Genomic DNA, 21,614 nt, shown 5'->3' on the forward strand with positions numbered 1-21,614 from the left:
TAACCCCAAACGCTTCACCTTCAGGACCTCAATACTTCGTCTCAAGTATTTCAGCACAAAAGTAGCCAGCATCCTTTTACCCCTCCCTCTTTTCAATCACAGCATTAAAATTCATACAAGGAAGGGTTGTGTGCTATGCCAAATGCCCTGTTTCTGCCCTCTATAATGGAGGGTGCCTTCATGCAGAGAGGGATGCAGTAGTCTAGCCAGGAAGTTGCAAACCCGCTGCAGCAAGAGGGGTGGTATGTCAGGCATAGGCAAACTCAGCCCTCCAGATTTTTTGGGACTACAACTCCCATCATCCCTGGTCCTGTTAGCTAGGGATGATGGGAGTTGTAGTCCCTGAACATCTGGAGGGCCGAGTTTGCCTATGCCTGTTGTATGAGCATGGGCAAGCAGGTGTGGGCTGGCCGTGTCCATGGCAGGCATGCAACCCACTATCCATGTGAGTTCTTCTGTAAGTCTTGATCTTGCTATGGTCCCAGGGCTTTGGCATGGGTTGTGTCAACGCTCTTCCACTTGTGATCAGGTCTGAAATTCCACTGTATGTGGCCACTTAGGAAAAACCGTCCCTGTGCAGCCTGCTGGGCAACTGTCCTGGCTGAAATAATAAAGTAATCGTTAGCTGCTTTGCCAAACTTTATGAAGCAACGGGTTATTTTAACTTTATTAGAAGGCAGTGACCCCATTCAAAGCGGCAGACTATTTGTTAAATTCATATACCGCCCTTCATCTGCAGATCTCAGAGTGGTTTACAACATAAAAAGACAATACAAAAGCACAAAATATGTGATGAAAACAAGAACAAAAAACAATAAGGCCCATCCCCCAGACGACTACTGGGCACTGTAAATAGACTGCAAATAACACTCCTTTTTTATCTTCAATAGTTGAGTTGTTCCATTCACTAACTGGCTGGATTGTTTGGAGCAAAGATTTCAAAGAGGGAGGCAAGGCGAGGAGGATAACCTTTTGAGAAAGTGCTTTGGGAGGTCAAAGTTGGCTCTTTGCTGCAGACGTTTTGTCCCAGCCAACATCGCACCAGGAGTTGAACATTGAGGGTGAATAAGAATTGTTAATTTATTATTATTCTTATTATATATGCATTCCTCTGCATATGCACACTTCCCCAGACGGATGCACTTGATCTCGTGCTGACAAGATCTTGCACATACCATATTGTAACATTCGACACGGGTTTCACTGGGACGAATGCTTAGAGCTGCTATACCATCTCTTCAGCACATGAAGATTGAGTCCGCTCACTCCTGGACTCGCAGTGACACTATGCCAGGAGCTGACCTTGGGCTCCTCAGCTTGCCCGGCAGATGTTTTCCCCTCTACTCTTCCCTCCCTGCTTTGCTTTATGCTGCCTTTTTAGAAAAGGAGATGATGCACCTGCTGTGTACCGTCAGCGGCTGCATGACAGCTTCTGTCCTCAGATGTGTCGTAAAAAATGAACTTCACTGCTGCAAGGTCACCCATGTATGGGGAAGGATTGGGGCCTGGACGGCGGAATAGAGGAAATTCCCTTCTTGCCGTGTGCAATTCTTTCAAATAACAGGACAGTTTACAAGTGTGGCTGAAAGCGGCATGTTTGGGAGGAATTCTCACACTTGTGATAGAAAAATAGAAAAATTTAATTTTTTTTTTAAATTAGAAAAATATAACTGTAGAGTTGGAAGAGTTCCCAGGGGTCATCTAGTCCAGCCCCTGCAATGCAGGAATTAATTCTGCATTAATTCAGGGTCTGTACATCCCTTGGACGCGGGTGGCGCTGTGGGTTAAACCGCAGAGCCTAGGACTTGCCGATCAGAAGGTCGGCGGTTCGAATCCCCGCAACGGGGTGAGCTCCCGTTGCTCAGTCCCTGCTCCTGCCAACCTAGCAGTTTGAAAGCATGAAGTGCAAGTAGATAAATAGGTACCGCTCCAGCAGGAAGTTAAACGGCATTTCCGTGCACTGCTCGGCTTAGTCATGCTGGCCACATGAACCGGAAGCTGCACACCAGCTCCCTCAGCCAGTAAAGTGAGATGAGCGCCGCAACCCCAGAGTCGGTCACAACTGGACCTAATGGTCAGGGGTCCCTTTACCTTTACATCCCCTGGCCAGTGTTCATCAATATATATTTTTTTTAAAGTGGCCCAGACTCAAAAGTGGGTGGTTTGAAATCTTGGGAAGGGAACATATAAGGATGGTGGTCAGCAAATACTTCTCTGTATTTAAACTTGCTGTTTTACACAAACAAGATGCCCTGTTAGTGGAAAAAACTCCCATGTTTGGTTATCCCAAGCTCACTCAAATTCCTCGCCTGCAACTTTTTGGAGGTTGAAAGCGAAGCGCAGGGAATAGACTCACCTTGCAAGACTCTTCTCTCCCCCTTCTGGGGTGAGTGAGGCTCACCGAGCAGAAGCGCCCAGCCAGGATATTGGGAATAATGCATGGAGGGTTCTGAGGGGAGGTGCATCAGGAGAGCAAACCTCTTAGCAGTGGAAATCAACTTGGAAGGTTGGTGCCAGACAAGAAACAACATTGGGCTACTCAGTAGACCACTGCTGACTTGAGTCAAGGCAGCTTCCTCTAGGACAGCGGTTCTCAACCTGTGGGTCCCCAGATGTTGGACTACAACTCCCATCATCCCTGAGCTCTGACCTTGCTAGCTAGGGGTGATGGGAGTTGTAGTCAACATCTGGGGACCCACAGGTTGAGAAAGGTTGCTCTAGGATGTATGGCACCTGGCGTAAATCGCCTTCAAACACATGCAGAGAACAAGGGACCTGCAAAAACGGGGTTGGACTAGACATTTTGGGTCCCTTCCAACTCTACAATTTTATGACTCCACTGAGCAAGACGTACCTTAAAACGGCCAATTCAACCTTTCCTGCTTTTTCTTTTCCACCCAGCACTCGGCATTCTGTGGCTTCTGGGAACCAGTAAGCAGGTTCTGTTCTAATTGAGCTTTTTTTTAAAAAAAAGTGGGAAAGGGGTACCCCTCTTTCGTTTTTTTTAAAGTGATTTGTCCTTCTGCATCCCTCAGAATTCACCTGGGTGTGTTGATACCAACTGGGTGGGGTTTTTTTAGCAGCCCCACACGTGTTTGTACTCAGCCACCTGAGCTTGCCATTAGAGGGAACTACGATGGTGCCTGCTAGCTGCGAGACCTCAGAGTCCCCAGAGGCAGTAGTACTATTTTTCGCTCTATAGGACACACTTTTCCCCCTCCAAAAATTAAGGAGAAGTGTGTGTGCGTCTTATGGAGCAAATGCAGGCTCCCTGGCTTCAGCGATAGCAACGTGAAGCCTCCAAAGCCTGCACTCCGGAGGTTTCGCGTTGCTTTCGCTGAAGCCAGGAGAGTCTGGTCTTTGAGGCTGGCGGTGGGGGAAAGCAGCGCTTCCCCCCACCGCCAGCCCCACAGGCTCGGGGGGCAGCGGGAAGGCGCGCGACACCTTCGCGCGGCTCCCCGACCTGGTTTTGAGGCTGGCAGTGGGGGAGAGCAGCGCTTCCCCCCACCTCCCACAAAAACCGTGCGCTCTTTAAAGGCTGCACGGCTTCTGCGGGCTTTTCTATGAAGTGGGGGAATTCCCCCACCTCGTAGAAAAGCCCGCAGGAGCCGTGCAGCCTTTAAAGAGCGCGCCGCTCTTGGGGGCTTTTCCCCAAGGAGGGAGAAGGGACTGACTGGCCGAGTTTCCCCCTCTGAAAACTAGGTGCGCCCTATGGTCAGGTGCGCCCTATAGAGCGAAAAATATGGTACTTAGAGAGGTGATGGACAATTTGGAGAGGGAGGTTAAAGGTCTAAACAGTGTGATGGTTAGACCTGTTTGTATGTCTCCACACATTCAGCCCACCAGAACATTTGTTAACCAGCCTTATGTTAAAAGAGAACAGAGTTGCAATGGTCCAAGTTTTCCCTGCTGCCGTAACCTGACACGATCAGGTAACAGGTATGTGGTATTCATTGCTGCTCAGCTGAAAATGGCGTAGGAATTGTCCAGCACTCACCAGATTCCACAAACTAATTCTGCATTAGGTGAAGGAGGCATTTCCTGAATCTGCTGCCTGTCAGTTTCATTGGATAACCTCTATTTTGAATTGCGCGTGAGTGACAGAATGAAAGGGAACAACCCTTTCTATTCTGCAGAGAAGCCATTTTGGCAAGAAGGTGGAATATAACTTAATAACATTCCCCAACCTTCATAATTTTAGCATCTCTGCATCAGAATCCTACGCTTGTTCACTAGTCCATCCAAGTTCAGTAGGGCTTTTAAGCAGGTGGATATGTTCAGGTTTCTAACCTAGGTTCCCTTCTCCTTTTCGCCAAACAAAATGCCCCAACCTCTATAGCTTTCTCCCTTAGGAAAGGGGCTTTATGCCCTTGATAAATGCAGGCTGTGATTGTATGTACACTGATGTGGGAGTAATCTGAGCACAGTGGGACTTCTGAATAAACATGGATAAAGGTGGATTGAGTGATTGATTTGCAGCCCTGACTACCTGGCAAACCTCTGCATGAAGACTTTGTTTATATAGCTCAATGCTGGCAATTGTTCCATTATCTCCCTGGGTGCAATCCAGTCCAGCCACAGCAAAGCATACTGAGTTGCCACCAGCCTAAAGGTAAAGGTAAAGGGACCCCTGACCATTAGGTCCAGTCGTGGCTGACTTGGGTTGTGGCGCTCATCTCGCTTTCTTGGCCGAGGGAGCCGGCGTACAGCTTCTGGGTCATGTGGCCAGCATGACTAAGCCGCTTCTGGTGAACCAGAGCAGTGCACGGAAACGCCGTTTACCTTCTCGCCGGAGCGGTACCTATTTATCTACTTGCACTGGCGTGCTTTCAAACTGCTAGGTTGGCAGGAGCAGGGACCGAGCAACGGGAGCTCACCCTGTTGCAGGGATTTGAACTGCCGACCATCTGATCGGCAAGCCCTAGGCTCTGTGGTTTAACCCACAGTGCCACCCGTGTCCCTGCCACCAGCCTAGATGGCTATAAAAGAGGATAAGGCAAATTTATGAAGTAGAGGGCCGTCAATGGCTACCAACCAGGATTATTATTATTATTTATTACAATTATTAAATTTGTAGACTATACTTTGTCCACTGATTTCGGGGCAGTTCATAACAAAAAATTGCAATATGAAAACACAAAATTCATAATAGAAATAAGAACACAAAGATGGCTGGAGGCAGCGATGCTTGTGAATCTGAAAGTCACAGGAGGGGAGAGGGCTCTTGAGCTTAGATGCTTCTTGAGGGTTTCTGATGGGCCACTGCGAGAACAGGATATTGGGTGGGTCAGTGGCCTGGTCTTCACTGGTCCAGTGAAGAAGAGGTTCAGAAACAGCTACAAACCTCCCTGCTCTGAATCTCACACCATAGCCTTAAGCCACGCTCCTTGTCCTAAGCCTTGCAACACAATACGAAGCACTTTTTGCAGTTGATGGCCCTGCGCAGCTTCCACGAGGACTGTCCGCTTTTTGTTGGAGGCGAGTGTGGTGGAGTCTCCTTTTTTGGAGGTCTTTAAGCAGAGGCTTGACAACCATATGTCAGGAGTGCTCTGATGGTGTTTCCTGCTTGGCAGGGGGTTGGACTCGAAGACCCTTGTGGTCTATTCCAACTCTATAATTCTATGATTCATCAGGACGTGTGGCATCTCTCGCCCTCTCCATACCGAAAGCACTACATTCAGATCCCAAGTGTCGGCAGCCAAAGGGCTTCAGTTGCTGTCACTGAGCTTGCCCCATAGCGCTTGCTCAGCAGCGCTTGATAGAAGAAACTGACCACTCTGTCTCCACGGGGTGCCTACGCTTTAGCAGGACTACATGTCCCAGCATGCCCTTAAGAGACTTCCAGCTGCAAAAGGGCAGCAGAGTAAGGCAGAAGCGGGGCAGCTGTCCCTGTAGAGCAGACTAGAGCTGGATCTGTCTTTGCTGCTCATCCAACTCCACCTTTAGCAAAGTTAATAAAGGGGGAGGGTGTTTTCCCAGCTGTGCTCCATCTCTCTCCCTGCTGCCTGCTGGAATTCCAAGGAAGGCAGGTCCATCCCTGGCTGTGCACAGAACCTTGTTCCATCTTCATGCCGACCCTGCGAGGTAGGCCAGACTGAGAAACAGACCGGCTGCTCACCAGTCCACCCTGCCTTGCTTTCTGGTTGGGCGGGGATAATAATAATAATAATAATAATAATAATAATAATAATAATTTATTTGTACCCTGCCCATCTGGCTGGGTTTCTCTAGCCACTCTGGGCGGCTTCCAACAAAGATTAAAAATACATTAAAATGTCACACATTAAAAACTTCCCTGAACAGGGCTGCCTTCCGATGCCTTCAGAATGTCAGGATCTAACCCCTGGGCCCTTCTGCCATGCTTGGAGTCTGCTTACTTGCTATGGAGATTTCTCCCCACAAGCCAAGTCCCAGAGGGCAGCTCAGTGCTGGATTTACGTATAAGCTAAACAAGCTATAGCTTAGGGTCCCACTCTCTTGGGGGGCCCCCCAAATTTTTTAAAGAAAAAACAAACACTGAATGTACATTTCCAAAATATAAGATAAAAAACAAATAAAATAAAATCTACATACAGCAATAGTGTTTTGTGTTGTGTAGGCTCCTGTGATGTACCGTAAGTAATGAGTCCTGCCTGCTAGCCTGCTCCCCAAAATATCACTGGTTTGCTCATTTATGTATAGGTAGGGTGCCTACATTCTGCATGTGCAAATGGCTTTAGGTCCATAAATTACTGCACAGTGGTACCTCGGGTTAAGAACTGGAGTTCTGGAGGTCCGTTCTTAACCTGAAACTGTTCTTAACCTGAAGCACCACTTTAGCTCATCCTGAAGCAAAGTTCTTAACCGAAGGTATTATTTCTGGGTTAGCGGAGTCTGTATCCTGAAGCGTCTGTAACCTGAGGTACCACTGTATAGCACAGGCAAACTTGGCCCTCCAGCGGTTTTGGGACTACAACTCCCATCATCCCTAGCTAACAGGACCAGTGGTCAGGGATGATGGGAATTGTAGTCCCAAAACATCTGGAGGGCCACGTTTGGGGGTGCCTGGTATAGCATATATTCAACACAAAAACAGCGACCATTTGTTGTTGACAAAGGACAGCTGGACATACCGTCCGGGAATCAGCGTGTTTTTACATGAGTAGAATGTGTGCTTTTATTTAAAATGCATCTCTGGGTTATTTGTGGGGCATAGGAATTCGTTCATTCCCCCCCCCCAAATATAGTCCGGCCCCCCATAAGGTCTGAGGGACAGTGGATTGGCCCCCTGGTGAAATAGTTTGCTGATCCCTGGCTTAGGGCCTCATCCAACCCCAATCCGGCCCTGGGGCAGCTCGTAACCAGCAACCCCCCCCCATGCCCCCTTCTGGGAAATCAGGCAGGAGAGCCAGGCGTCCGAGGAGCATCGGGGGGGCGGAGCCAGCAGCAGCAGCTGAGCGGGCTCCGCCTCTTTGGGGCGTGGCCAAGAAGAGGAGGAAGCGGCGCGCGGTTGAGCGGCGCTCGGCCAATGGGAGCGCGCCAGGGCCCGGCCAATCAGGGGAGCCCTCCGGGCGCGCGGGAGTTTGGCGCGGAAGGGAAGAGAGAGACGAGGAAGAGGAGGCGGCGGCGGCGGCCATGGGGGGCGCGCGGGACCGAGAGATCCGCCGTGAGTGGGGGAGGGGGGCGTTGAGGGGGAGGGGCCAACTCAGGGGGGTCTTGGCCCCCCTCATAAAATATTCGGGGCCCCCCCAGTTGATGGGCAGGGGGGCGCCACGTCATGTGGTCGATTATGCTGGGCGGGGCTTAACTGAGGGAACCCCCCCTATTTTATTCAAGTTGGCCCCCCTGCCGGGAGGGGTGAGGGGAGGGAGGGAGGTACCTGAAGGGGGAGGGGAGGGGCCAACTCAGGGGGCCCGGGGGGGTCTTCGCCCCCTCATAAAATATTAGGGACCCCCCCAGGCATGGCTGTGTGCGCCACGTCATGTGGTCGATTATGCGGGGCGGGGCTTAACTGGGGGGAACCCCCCCATTTTATTCACGTTGGCCCCCCTGCCGGGAGGGGTGGGGGGAGGGAAGGAGTTACCTGAAGGGGGGAGGGGGCGTCCCGGGGAGAGGGGGAGGGGCCAACTCAGGGGGCTCTTGGCCCCCCTCATAAAATATTCGGGACCCCCCCAGTTGATGGGCAGGGGGGGGCGCCACGTCATGTGGTCGATTATGCGGGGGGGCCGCTTAACTTGGGAAACCCCCCCATATTATTCACGTTGGCCCCCCTGCCGGGAGGGGTGAGGGGAGGGAAGGAGTTACCTGAAGGGGGAGGGGAGGGGCCAACTCAGGGGGCCCGGGGGGTCTTCGCCCCCTCATAAAATATTAGGGAACTCCCCCCGCAGGCATGGCTGTGTGCGCCACGTCATGTGGTCGATTATGCGGGGCGGGGCTTAACTGGGGGAACCCCCCCCCATTTTATTCAAGTTGGCCCCCTGCCGGGAGGGGTGGGGGGGGGAGGGAGTTACCTGAAGGGGGGAGGGGGCGTCCCGGGGAGAGGGGGAGGGGCCAACTCAGGGGGCCCGGGGGGGTCTTCGCCCCCTCATAAAATATTTGGGACCCCCCCAATTGATGGGCATGGGGGGTGTTCCACGTCATGTGATCGATTATGCGGGGGGGCCGCTTAACTTGGGAACCCCCCCCATATTATTCAAGTTGGCCCCCCTGCCTGGAGGGGTGGGGGGAGGGGAGGAGTTACCTGAAGGGGGGAGGGGGCGTCCCGGGGAGAGGGGAGGGGCCAACTCAGGGGGCCCAGGGGGGTCTTCGCCCCCTCATAAAATATTTGGGACCCCCCCATTGATGGGCATGGGGGGGTGTTCCACGTCATGTGATCGATTATGCGGGGGGGCCGCTTAACTTGGGAAACCCCCCCATATTATTCAAGTTGGCCCCCCTGCCTGGAGGGGTGGGGGGAGGGGAGGAGTTACCTGAACGTGGGGGGGGGGAGGTTTTCGCCCCACCTCCTAAAATACTCGAGACCCTGCAGTTGATGGGAATGGGGTTGGGGGAGGGAATGGGGGGGTGCGTCAAGTCATGTGATCGATTATGTGGGGGGGGCTTAACTGGGGAAACCCCCCATTTTATTCACGTTTATTCACCTCTGCCGGGAGGGGTTGGGAGGGAGTTACCTGAAGGGGGAGGGGGCGTCCTGGGGAGAGGGGGAGGGGCCAACTCAGGGGGCCTTTCCCCCGTCATAAAATATTCGAGACCCCCCAGTTGATGGGCATGGGGGTGCGCCCTGTCATGTGATCAATTATGCAGCGCAGGGCTTAACAGGAATCCCCCCCAACTGCCTGAAGGGGTTGGGGAGGGAGAGAGTTGCCTGAAGGGGAGAGGGGGAGGGGCCAACTCAGGGGGTCCTTCGCCCCCCAATATAATATTCAAGGACACCCCCCAAGTTTATGGGCATTTCCATTTAAGTCGGGGGGCACCACGTCATGCGATTGATTATGTGGGGCAGGTTTTAACTAGAACCCCCCCATTTTATTCAAGTGGGCACCCCTGCCTGGAGGGGTTGAGGGAGGGAGAGTGTTACCTGGGGGGGGGAGGGATTTGGGGGGAGAGGAGGGTTGGATTACAGGGGGGGGTAAGAAGTGGGAGCTTGCATAATTTAACTCATTTTTAAGTCTGCCCCCCCCCCTTCACCACCATCAGAGGGGGTAAACCAGGTATAGGCAAACTTGGCCCTCCAGATGTTTTGGGACTACAATTCCCATCATCCCTGACCACTGGTCCTGTTAGCTAGGCATCATGGGACTTGTAGTCCGAAAACATCTGGAGGGCCGAGTTTGCCTATGCCTGGGGTAAACCAAGGGTTTATCTGTAGTTGTTTAGTCATGTCCGACTCTTTGTGACCCCCTGGACCAGAGCACGCCAGGCACTCCTGTCTTCCCCTGCCTCCCGCAGTTTGGTCAAACTCATGGTGGTAGCTTCGAGAACACTGTCCCACCATCTCGTCCTCTACCACAGAGAGATGACCCAGAGTCACCCATGGAACAGAGTTTGGGGATTTTCTTAACAAGCTAGTTTGGGTCAGGGGGCTGGTCTGCGCCTACAGATCTGTACACAGAATCTGGCGACCATCCGGGTCATCTTATGATCTTTGCCTAACAGGAAAAGGTCAAATTTTTGCTTTTCCGGGAGGTCACCGAGCCTCACCAGCAGGGGATCAATGGTCTCACTACATAATAATAATAATAATAATAATAATAATAATAATAATAATAATAATAATAATAATTTATTATTTATACCCCGCCCATCTGGCTGGGCCTCCCCAGCCACTCTGGGCGGCTTCCATAAAAACCAAAAATACAGTAAAATATCACACGTTAAAAACTTCCCTGAACAGGGCTGCCTTAAGATGTCTTCTGAATGTCAGGTAGTTGTTTATCGCTTTGACATCTGGTGGGAGGGCGTTCCACAGGGCGGGCGCCACTACCGAGAAGGCCCTCTGCCTGGTTCCCTGTAGCCTCACTTCTCGCAATGAGGGAACCGCCAGAAGGCCCTCAGCGCTGCCTCCTCATAAAGGGGACATCTAAAGAACAAGTGCTCTGGGCTTCCTCTCTCCCCCAATGAACAGGCGCAAAGTCTCTGAGCATATGGGACTTTTTTAAAGGCTCCTTCCAGGACCGGCGAGGGCAGAGCTTAGCTTCTGGCGAGTGTAAAAGCCCTTCTTGCATTTGATTAACACAGTAAATATCCATGTTTTCTAACCGTGGGGACGAGACTAATGGGTCTTCTGCTGCTGCTGCTGTCCTTCAGAGCTCCAGAAGGACAAGGAGAAAGCCCAGCGGAAGGGGGACCTGAAGGAGGAAGCAGCCCTCTGTAACCAGCTGGGAGGAATCTTGGCCCGTCATGGTGAGTGTCCTCCTGTACAGGCTTCCAGACTTCGAAATAGCTTTCAACAGCTACTTTAAGTACCGTATTTTTCACCCTATAGGACACACTTTTCCCCCTCCAAAAATGAAGGGGAAATGTGTGTGTGTCCTAAGGGGCGAATGCAGACTTTCACTGAAGTCTGGAGAGCGAGAGGGGTCGGTGCACACCGCCGGTCTCCCAAGGGTTGCGCAGAGCTGCCTGCATTCCGAAGCCTGGGGCGCACCTAAGAGCGCGCCCGGGCTTCATGCAGCTCTCCGTAAGGCTGGGGAGACCGGCGCGGCTCCCTAGGCTTGCGCATAGCAGGCTGTTCTGGGGGCTGGAGTCAGGAGAAGCTCAGGCTTCCCCCGCGCAAGCCCTGTGCCGGGGCGGGGGGAAAGAATTTTTTTTCCTTTATTTCCCCCCCCCAAAAAACTAGGTGCGCCCTATGGGGCGGTGCACCCTATGGGGCAAAAAATACGGTAGGTGGTAGTCCCTTAAGCTGCTCAGCTGAGGTGCAGAAGACTCCCGGCGCTCAGTTGAGCAAGCCCCCAAGCTGCTCTGGCGCACCTAGGGGAGAAAAGCACTGGTGAAATGCGTTTTTCTCCCTCCACCCCCTTGGCGCAATAGCATGCTCCTGGCACTTGCTTTTCCTGCCGTCTAAGGCCCACCGCTGACCCTTCTGTCCTGGCAGGGCGCTTTGAGGAGGCTTTGGAGGAGCACCGGCAGGAGCTGCGTCTCTTGGAGAGTGTTGACGATGCCATCGGCTGTGCTGTGGCCCACCGGAAAATTGGGGAGTGCCTGGCTGAGCTGGAGAGCTATGAAGCAGCACTGAAGGTGCGAGGGCTGGAGGGGGTGGGGGTCCGGAGGGTGGAAGCTCTTTCCAGAAATCGCCGCTTTAAGCCCCCCGGTTTTGACAAATAAAATCACTTAAAGTGGTGCTTCCTTCAAGAACTACTTTGAAACTGTTATTTATAATCAAACTGTGCCAAAGATTTTTCAAGTTACAGGTAGGTAGCCGTGTTGGTCTGCCATAGTGGAAACAAACAAACAAAAATTCCTTCCAGTAGCACCTTAGAGACCAACTAAGTTTGTTATTGGTATGAGCTTTTGTTTGTTTTTTTTTAAAAAGATTTTTCAGTTCAACAAACTACAAAGTATCCTAAATTTGAAATCCTGTTGATCACATGACACTATATAGTGGTACCTCAGGATGGGAACAGGAACCATTCCGGAGCCCCGTTCGCATCCAGAAGCAAACATAACTAGTGACGGCATGTCTGCGCATGTACGCGTCACTTTTCGCCGCTTCTGCGCATGACGTCATTTTGAGCGTATGCGCAAGCGGCAAAACCCGAAAGTAACACGCTCCGTTACTTCTGGGTTGCCGCAGAGTGCAACTCAAACGCACTCAACATGAAGCATATTCAACCCGAGGTATGACTGTACAGTCATACCTTGGGTTACAGATGCTTCAGGTTGCGTTTTTTTGGGTTACAGACTGCTGAAACCTGAAACCAGAAAGGGTTACTTCCAGGTTTCGGCGGTCGCGCATGTGCAGAAGTGCTAAATTGCGGTTTGAGCTTGTGTAGAAGTGCCGAATCGCAACCCGCACGTGTGCAGATGCATTGCTGCGGGTTCTGAACGCGCATCCCGCACGGATCACGTTCGCGACCCGAGCGTCCACTGTATGGAGGTCTGTAGATCCGAACAAAGGACACAAATCAGATAAACTTATGTACGTACTTGTGTTTTTATACTGTGTTTTTATATTGTGAACTACCCTGAGATTTACAGGTGAAGTTCAGTTTTAAAAATAAAAGCCCCAAATGATTTTGCTCCACAGTCACAGGACGTCTCATCTGTATTTCACCACAGGGACCTTGCTATTGATAAGCCATAAACTATTGCAACAGTAAATCAATCCCTTTGCTGCGTTCCTCTGAGTTTCTTGCTTCCTGGATGCAGGATAGAGAGGAATGCATGAGTGTGTGTAGCAATTAAGCTACAGTACAAAGGTAACATGAGCATGAATGGCTCCACCCACTTTGGCCTCTGGCCCTGCCCACTTGGCACATGGCCCCCGAAAGGTTGTCCAGAAGGGAATGTGGCCCTTGGGTTGAAAAACATTCCCAACTCCTTTGTTGCTTTGGAGGTGGGGGCCTGGACCAGGAGAAGGAAAAGCATTATTCTGAGGCCCTTCCAGTTCTCTCGTGGGACTGGGGATGGATGCTGCCGGGGGACCTGGCCTTGACCCTCCCCTCTGTGTTCCTCTCTCCAGCACCAGCGCCGCCACCTGGATCTGGCCCGCTCCCTCTGCAACCCCATTGAGCAGCAGAGGGCCTGGGCCACTATTGGCCGCACGTACATGTTCATGGCAGAAAGTGACCCCTCGAGCGAGGCCCTGCAGGAGGCGGAGGTGGCCTTCATGAAGAGTCTACAGGTGTTGGAGGAGCAGCTGGAAGGTACCTCTGGCAGAGGCGGGAAGGGAGCTGAGAGAGAGCCTGATCCTGAGACTCTCTCTGCTGAGAATTCGGGCCTTCAGGTTGCCTTGGCGGATGCTGAAACAGCGGGTGCTGTGAGCTGAACGAAGGGCCACGCTCTCGGCCCCTGGGAGGAGGATTGTGTACGGGTTGCGACCTGCAAGGGGTAAAGGCAGGCTGCGTCCTTCTCACAGGGGAAGTGCCACAGCGGGAGGCCAGCGAGATGAGGGCGCGACTCTACCTGAACCTGGGCTTGGTCTACGACAGCCTGAAGAACCCGGCCAAGCATGCCTACTACATCAAAAAGAGCATCTACATCTCTGAGTAAGGGCTGGGCTGCGCCTTGTGGGCTTTAGGGCTCTCCTCCTCCCCCTGACCTTTATGTAGAATAGAATAGAATTTATTATTTATACCCCTCCCATCTTATTTCCCCAGCCACTCTGGGTGGCTTCCAACAAAGTATTAAAATACAGTGTTCTGTTAAACATTAAAAGCTTCCCTAAACAGGGCTGCCTTCAGATGTCTTCTAAAAGTCTGGTAGTTGTTTATCTCTTTGGCATTTGGTGGGAGGGCGTTCCACAGGGCAGGAGCCACCACCGAGAAGGCCCTCTGCCTGGTTCCCTGAAACTTGGCTTCTCTCAATGAGGGAACTGTCAGAAGGTCCTTGGCGCTGGACCTCAGTGTCTGGGCAGAGCGATTGGGGTGGAGACACTCCTTCAGATACACTGGGCCGATGCCGTTTAGGGCTTTAAAGGTCAGCACCAACACTTTGAATTGTGCTTGGAAATGTACTGGGAGCCAATGTAGGTCTTTCAAGACCGGTGTTACGTGGTCTCGGCGGCCGCTCCCAGTCACCAGTCTAGCTGCTGCACTCTGGATTAGTTGTAGTTTCCGGGTCACCTTCAAAGGTAGCCCCACGTAGAGCACATTGCAGTAGTCCAAGCGGGAGATAACCAGAGCATGCACCAATCTGGCAAGACAGTCTGCGGGCAGGTAGGGTCTCATCCTGTGGACCAGATGGAGCTGATAAACAGCTGCCCTGGACACAGAATTGACCTGCGCCTCCATGGACAGCTGTGAGTCCAAAATGACTCCCAGGCTGAGCACCTGGTCCTTCAGGGGCACAGTTACCCCATTCAGGACCAGGGAGTCTGCCACACCTGCCCGCCTCCTGTCCCCAAAAAACAAAAAAGTGTAGGGCCCTGTCATGTGGGCGTTTTGCAGAGCCATGCAACATGTAGCTAAACTATGAAACTTACTCTTGCAGTGAGGTTTGGCTGGCTTTAAAAGAGGAATGGGCAAGTTTATGGAGGAGAGAACTTTCAAGTCAGCTCTGCTTCTGAGCACCAGCTGCTGGCAGCCACATAAGGGGAGAGGGCTCTTGTGTTCAAATCTTGCCTGCAGGTTTCCCAAAGGCGTCCGGTTGGCCCCTGTGAGAGCAGGATGCTGGACTAGATGGGACATTGGCCCGATCCAGCAGGCTCTTTATGTTCCTGGTGCTGAATTAGAAAACTTTCCTCTCTGTATATTTATTGGACGTCCGTTCTCCCTGCCAAACATCTCCCTGCTAATTTCACAAGCTGTCTTTCCTCCTAGCTAAGAGGAGTTGAACTGATCGGCTACACACTGGTAATCTCCCACCCGCCCCCGTCAGCACATGTGCTGTGCTTTCGCTATCTCCCCGCGTCATGTGACTGTGCTGCCTGGGCCTGATGGGAGCTGTAGTCCAAAGCAGCTGTTGGGCAGCTGTCAAAGGCTTTCTTTTTCTCCTCTTTCAGGCAGACTCAGCTGCACGAAGACCTCTACCGGGCATACTTCAACCTGGGCAACATCCACCTGCGGGAAGGGGAGCACTCGAAGGCCATGCGCTGCCTGGAGAGGGCGCGGGAATGCGCCTGCAAGATGAAGGAGAAGTACATGGAGAGCGAGTGTTGTGCGAGCATTGCCCAGGTGAGGGGGGCAGAGGTGGGGCAGGCACCTTTCCAGCTCCTCTGGCCTGGGGACAGGGACTGCGGTGGCCTGGATGGGGGTGCGTGTGATGCCTGGGGAAGCGGCTGTGTGCAGCTTCTGTGCGTGAGATGCTCCAACCTGGTTGAATCGCATCCGATCCATTCTCCAAAGATGGTTCCCATTGGGCTTCCGGTTTGTCTGCGAAGGGAAACGGCGACGCGGTGCGAGTTGTCCGTCTAAAAGACGACCGTTACCGGGGTTTTTGAGTGGTGGGGGTGAGTGCCAGGGTTAGACAGGGTTCTGTGTGTGAGATGCTCCTACCTGGTTGAATTGCATCAGATCCATTCTCCAAAGGTGGTTCCCATTAATTCTCATGTTAGTGGGATGAGGTGTCCCCAGTCTCCTCCTGGCACCTGTTTGGAGCAGTGCTATGCCCTCAATTTCTTCTTTCTTGCAAGCACAGAATCTCGTCCTCAGCCTCTTCTCTCCTCCATCCTTTTAACATGGACTGTGAATTATTGGTGCAGAAGCCACATGGTTTATATCTTCCATTTTATTATTATTATTACGAATTGAATTTATATACTGCCCTATACCCGGAGGTCTCAGGGTGGGTCACAGCACAAAAGCAAAATACAAAACCACAAAATATATAAAATAAAAACAATCCAATAACACCTTTCTGCCCCTGAATCATATTTGTGAATCATTTGAGGGCTGAACTCATGTTTCCTGCACTGCAGGGGGCTGGACTAGATGAACTTTGGGGTCCCTCTTCCAACAATTCCAATGGTACAATGCACGATGACACAGGAAGGCATTCGTATAAAACCTTGCTCATGTCTATTATTCTGGCTTTCCCAATTATGTACATACAGAATCTACTCTGTGTGAAAAAGGAGCGCTAAGAGCAGTGAGAATCAAAGTTGAGTATCATGACAATAACTGTATTTGGAGCCAGATGTCAACAAGTAATTTGCATATGTCTCTATTGATGAGCCAATTTGCATGAACTTAACACATTAAAGTTAAAGTTAAAACTACAAAGAAACTATTTCCTACTTGAGCGTGCATAGTAGTCCAGAGTAAATAAAAAGGAAGCAAGGAGGAATGCTTTTAGGAAACTCCAGAGGTCATAAACAGAAATAAGCAGGAGAGGAAGGATGTAGTGATTAAGTGGGATAGCTATGAGGAATTATAACAAATATGGAGTAATTGTGTTGACTGGGTTTAAGCCATTTTGATATGATTTTTGATCAATCCACGCCTCTGCATCCCTGTCCTATATCTCTTGTTTGACAAGTCACGCACACAGGCCAGTTGCTGCATCAGGCATCCTAGGCCATAAAAGATAGTAGGCAGTTTCTTTGATGTACCCTTCCTTGATTTTGTTAATCTTAGGGCCTGGAGATAGTTTCACAGGAAGGTGATAAAGTTACCTATCTCCTTGCCATCCTTCCGTCCTCTTCTTTTTACTCCTGTTTATGACCTCCGGAGTTTCCTAAAAACATTCCTCCTTGCTTCCTCTTTTATTTACTCTGAATTACATATGCATGCTCAAATAGGAAATTAGCTCTTTGTAGTTTGAATCTTTAACTTTGTCCCCACGTGGGGTTTTTTGAAATGCTCAGAGGAAATCTGATTGGTTCTTACGAACATTGTGTAAAAAGTTCTTTTGTGAATAAAACGACCTGGGCCGAGGGGTGGAGAGACAGAGATTATTGTACGCACCCTTCCCAGAGTCTTGCTGCTTCCAGCCTCTGTGTGTATTCTTATTAATCAGAGTTCAATCCTTCCTTTGCTTTGGGAACGCCACAGAAGGATGGGTAGTATAAACAGGAGAGGAGGGATGGGTAGTATTTACCATCTCCTTGTGAACTCTCTTCCTGGCCCTTAAGTTCTATCTAAAGATTAACAAACTACATTAAAGTAACCTATTAACTTTATGTACTGAGGATGCCCTGTGAAGCAACTGGCCTGTGTTTCAGAATGCTTATACGTGCCTGTCAGGCGTAGATAATGAACAGCAGAGAAAATGGCCAGAGATGCAGAGGAGAGGCTTGTGGGATTTGATCAGAAGTTATGGTCAATGAATCAAACCCAGTCAATGCAATGCTTTCATTGCGGACACAATGGTTTGGTGCATATTTTATAATTCCTCATAGTAATCCCATCTGATTGCTACACTCCTGGGTGACCTCTCTCGAGAGTGAGCTCGGCCACCCCCAGCAACTTCCCCGCTTGACCCTCCGTCTTCCCCCACAGGTCCTGCTGAGCCTCGGGGACTTTGTGGCAGCCAAGCGCTCCCTGAAGAAAGCCTATCGCCTGGGCTCCCAGCAGCCGCCGCAGCGGGAGAGTGTTTGCCGCAGCCTGCGCTACGGTGAGTGGCAACGCCGCTCCCTTGGGGGCTTCCCCTGGGCCCAGGCACCCGGGCGCACATGACCTCACAGCTCGTGGCTCTCTCTTTCTCTTTGGCAGCCACAAAAGTGAGCCGCCTGCAGCAGGAGCTGGAAGAAGCAGAGGCAGCCGGCAGCCTGCGAGAAGCCCTAGGGCTTTGCGAGCAGCTGGGCGATCTGTTCTCCAAGGCGGGGGATTATCGCCGGTCTCTGGAGGCCTACGAGAAGCAGGTGAGGCACCTCCTGGGGCTAAGGGTGGCCTTGGGGCGAGGACCTGGAAGAGGAGAGGTTGTAGAGCTGCCAGCTGGACGGACTTGGCATTTGAGGGCTCCCAGAGCTCTGGCACAGGCTTGCAATTATTATTATGGGACGCAGGTGGCGCTGTGGGTTAAACCACAGAGCCTAGGACTTGCCAATCAGAAGGTCGGTGGTTCGAATCCCTGTGAAGGGGTGAGCTCCCGTTTCTCGGTCCCTGCTCCTGCCAACCTAGCAGTTCGAAAGCATGTCAAAGTTCAAATAGATAAATAGGAACCACTCCAGCGGGAAGGTAAACGGCGTTTCCGTGCGCTGCTCAGGTTCGCCAGAAGTGGCTTAGTCATGCTGGCCACATGACCCGGAAGCTGTACGCTGGCTCCCTTGGCCAATAAAGTGAGATGAGCGCTGCAATCCCAGAGTCGGTCACGACTGGACCTAATTCTCAGGGGTCCCTTTACCTTTACCTATTTATACCTCGCCCATCTGGCTGAGTTTCCCCAGCCACTCTGGGCGGCTTCCAATTGAATGTTAAAAACGACACAGCATTAAATATTAAAAACCTCCCTAAACAGGGCTGCCTTCAGATGTCTTTAAAGATAAGATAGCTGCTTATTTATTTCACATCTGAAGGGAGGGCGTTCCACAGGGCGGGCGCCACTACTGAGAAGGCCCTCTGTCTGGTTCCCTGTAACCTCACTTCTCGCAATGATAGAACCGCCAGAAGGTTCTCGGAGCTGGACCTCAGTGTCTGGGCTGAACGATGGGGGTGGAGACGCTCCTTCAGGTATACAGGACGGAGGCCGTTTCGGGCTTTCAAGGTCAGTGATGGGCTGCGGGGTGCCCTGGGCCTCTTTGCCACGGCAGTTTGGGCTTGTCTTTTTCCTTCCCAGCTGTGCCATGCTCGGTCTCTGAAGCGCCCAGACCAAGAGCTGGCTGTGATCCATGTTTCCTTGGCCGCTACGTTTGGAGACCTGAAGGACCATGCCCAGGCCATAAAACACTACCAGGCCGAACTGACCCTGCGGAAGGGGAACCCTCTGGAGGTAAGGACGGCAGGCTAGGAGCAGGGCGAGGATGGGGCCAAGCGAGGCTGTTCAGGACTTCTCCTACTTGGATGCCAAACAAACATTCCCTGCTCCTGATCCATGCCGGCTGGGCATTGTAGGAACAGCTGTTTAGAAACTGGCGTCTGAATTTTTGACTTTCGTTTTTCCTCTTCCCTCCTTGTCCCTTTCTCCTTGCGTGTCGTGCGATTTTTGTTTTTTAAAAGTGTTTGTAAGCCTGTGGATAGGGGCTAATTTCTTTTGATGGTGTGTAAGCTGCTATGAGGGACACAGGTGTCGCTGTGGGTTAAACCACAGAGCCTAGGACTTACCGATCAGAAGGTTGGCAGTTTGAATCCCCGCGATGGGGTGAGCTCCCGTTGCTCGGTCCCTGCTCCTGCCAACCTAACAGTTCGAAAGCACGTCAAAGTGCAAGTAGATAAATAGGTACCGCTCCAGCGGGAAGGTAAACGGCGTTTCCATGCGCTGCTCTGGTTCGCCAGAAGCGGCTTAGTCCTGCTGGCCACATGACCCGCAAGCTGTACGCTGGCTCCCTCGGCCAGTAAAGCGAGATGAGCACCGCAACCCCAGAGTCCGCCATGACTGGACCTAATGGTCAGGGGTCCCTTTACCTTTAAGCTGCTCTGGGAGCCTTTGTGGCTGAAGAGCGGGGTACAAATGCTCCAAAATAAATAGATAAACTTGCTGAACTGGTGGGCGGATAAGCCAGACGGCTCCTGGAACTCAGCTTGCTCTTTCCATGGCCAGGAGGGGAAGACGTGGCTGAACATCGCTGTCTCCAAGGAGGAGGCCAAGGAGAGCTACGAAGAGCTGCAGAGATGTTTCCAGACGGCTCTCTCCTACGCAGAGGAGGCCTGCGACGCCAAGCTGCAGGTGAGGCCGGCAGTGGGGTTTGGATGACGCCACAATACTAAAGGTATTAGCGTGGATCCTTCGTAGTATTCATACACTGAGTTGTAATAGCATCCATGCAACAACTATGTGATAGTTTATCATATCCTGCAACATGGCAAGGACAATTTTCCCACGCATCCCCATCCAATCAGAAACCTGGGAATGGAGGAAAGTGCTGGCGTTCCCATCACAGCTTGTTGTAGGATAGCATCATAACATGAGGCTTAGCCATATGTTTCAAGAGGCACTGGGTCAACCTATCAGTTTTCCCATAAATGGAGGCAATACTTATTTATTTAGCTTAGCCTATGTTTCCAATGCTGTTTGTGGACGGATTTAAATAGACGTCACTGTACAAAAGTAAAACGCCAATCAGCAAAACTTCATAGGAGTGGTAGCAAGACAAGAAACAATTTCCAGTGAGAAGATTACAAGGGTGAAGATCACCCTTGTATTTACCCGGCTTTTTAATTGCACTTTTAGCTAATCTTGGGTGTCTACGGCCTAGCATAGTTTTAATCTTTTAAACCATTTATGCCAGTAAAGAGGGAGAAATTGGCAATTTTTAAAAATGCTTGTCATTTATTTTAAATACTACATACTGTATTATTTTTAAAAAATGGTTTCTTGTTTATAAGCTACCCAGATAATATTTATTGTTCATTGCTATCTAAATTTTGTTCTTTTTATATTGTATCTTTGTGTTGTGAACTGCCCTGAGATTTACAGATGAAGGGCGGTATACAAATTTAATAATAATTATTATTATTAATAGTATTTAATTATAGGCAGGGAGGAGAGTGACAGATCTGATTCCACAGGGGAGCAGCAATTCAATTTTCTGCAGAGTGGGCCATTGGTGCCTATGAGAAGGAAACAATCTCACTGTTCTCTCTGGTCTTGTTGTCAGGAGCCTTCAGTGTGCAAGCCTAGTTAGGTCCTGGTTTGACCTAGGAGACGGTTTCCCCCTAAATCTCGCTCACCTGCTTTCCCCTGAAGCTAGCTCCCCTGTCTCACACCCGATGTGATATGTCAACGAACAGGAGGGAGCCTTAAAGTGTGTTCCCAATTGTTCTTGGGAAAGTAGAGTTCTGTGTCCAGTTCTGGGCAGCCTATTTTGAGAAGGATATTGATAAGTTGGAAGGTGTGCAGAGGAGGGAGACCAAGATGGTCAAGGGTCTGGAAACCAAGCCTGATGAGGTTGAAGGAGCTGAGTATGTTTAGCCTAGAAAAGAGGAGAAGGAGAGGAGATAAGAGAGCCATCTTCAAATATCTGAGGGTCTGCCGCACGGATGGTAGAGCAAGCTTATTTTCTCATTCTCTGGAGAGTAAGACCTGAACCAATGGATTCAAATGATAAAGGAGGTTCAGACTAACCATTAGGAAGAACTTTTTGATGGTAACAGCTGTTTGACAGCAGAATGGACACCCCTGGTGGTTGGTAGATGTACATTGGCTGTTTTAAAGAAGAGATTTGATGGATTCTTGAGCTGAGATTCCTGCATTGCAGGGGGTTGGACTAGATGACCCTCAGGGTCCCTTCCAGCTGTAAATTTGGTTTCCAGACTGACTCTCCACTGCCTCAAAGAGAGTCTTTGAGGGCTGGTTAGAAATGGGTTGACTTCAAGCAACATCAGCAAGCCTGGACACAAACATTTGAATGCCTGTCGTTGCTTCTTACCCTGAAAACTAAA

At 50.9% G+C, this 21,614-nt stretch overlaps 1 protein-coding gene and 1 long non-coding RNA gene across 2 annotated transcripts in view; both read left to right on the forward strand.

The window, feature by feature from the left end:
* Nucleotides 1-21,614, forward strand: part of LOC128416973 (uncharacterized) — a 95,168-nt gene that overhangs the window by 45,685 nt on the left and 27,869 nt on the right. The gene's annotated exons all lie outside the window — the stretch shown is intronic.
* Nucleotides 7,516-21,614, forward strand: part of TONSL (tonsoku like, DNA repair protein) — a 33,877-nt gene continuing 19,778 nt past the window's right edge. The window contains exons 1-10 of the mRNA XM_053395083.1: nt 7,516-7,645; nt 10,786-10,881; nt 11,573-11,715; nt 13,160-13,343; nt 13,556-13,685; nt 15,140-15,311; nt 17,577-17,691; nt 17,790-17,938; nt 18,853-19,005; nt 19,774-19,899. Of these exons, the coding sequence (XP_053251058.1) occupies nt 7,615-7,645; nt 10,786-10,881; nt 11,573-11,715; nt 13,160-13,343; nt 13,556-13,685; nt 15,140-15,311; nt 17,577-17,691; nt 17,790-17,938; nt 18,853-19,005; nt 19,774-19,899 (1,299 nt within the window). The 5' untranslated portion in view covers nt 7,516-7,614. The remainder of the gene's footprint in view (nt 7,646-10,785; nt 10,882-11,572; nt 11,716-13,159; nt 13,344-13,555; nt 13,686-15,139; nt 15,312-17,576; nt 17,692-17,789; nt 17,939-18,852; nt 19,006-19,773; nt 19,900-21,614) is intronic.

This window comes from Podarcis raffonei, chromosome 7 (assembly GCF_027172205.1).
Source record: "Podarcis raffonei isolate rPodRaf1 chromosome 7, rPodRaf1.pri, whole genome shotgun sequence".
Lineage (NCBI taxonomy): Eukaryota > Metazoa > Chordata > Lepidosauria > Squamata > Lacertidae > Podarcis > Podarcis raffonei.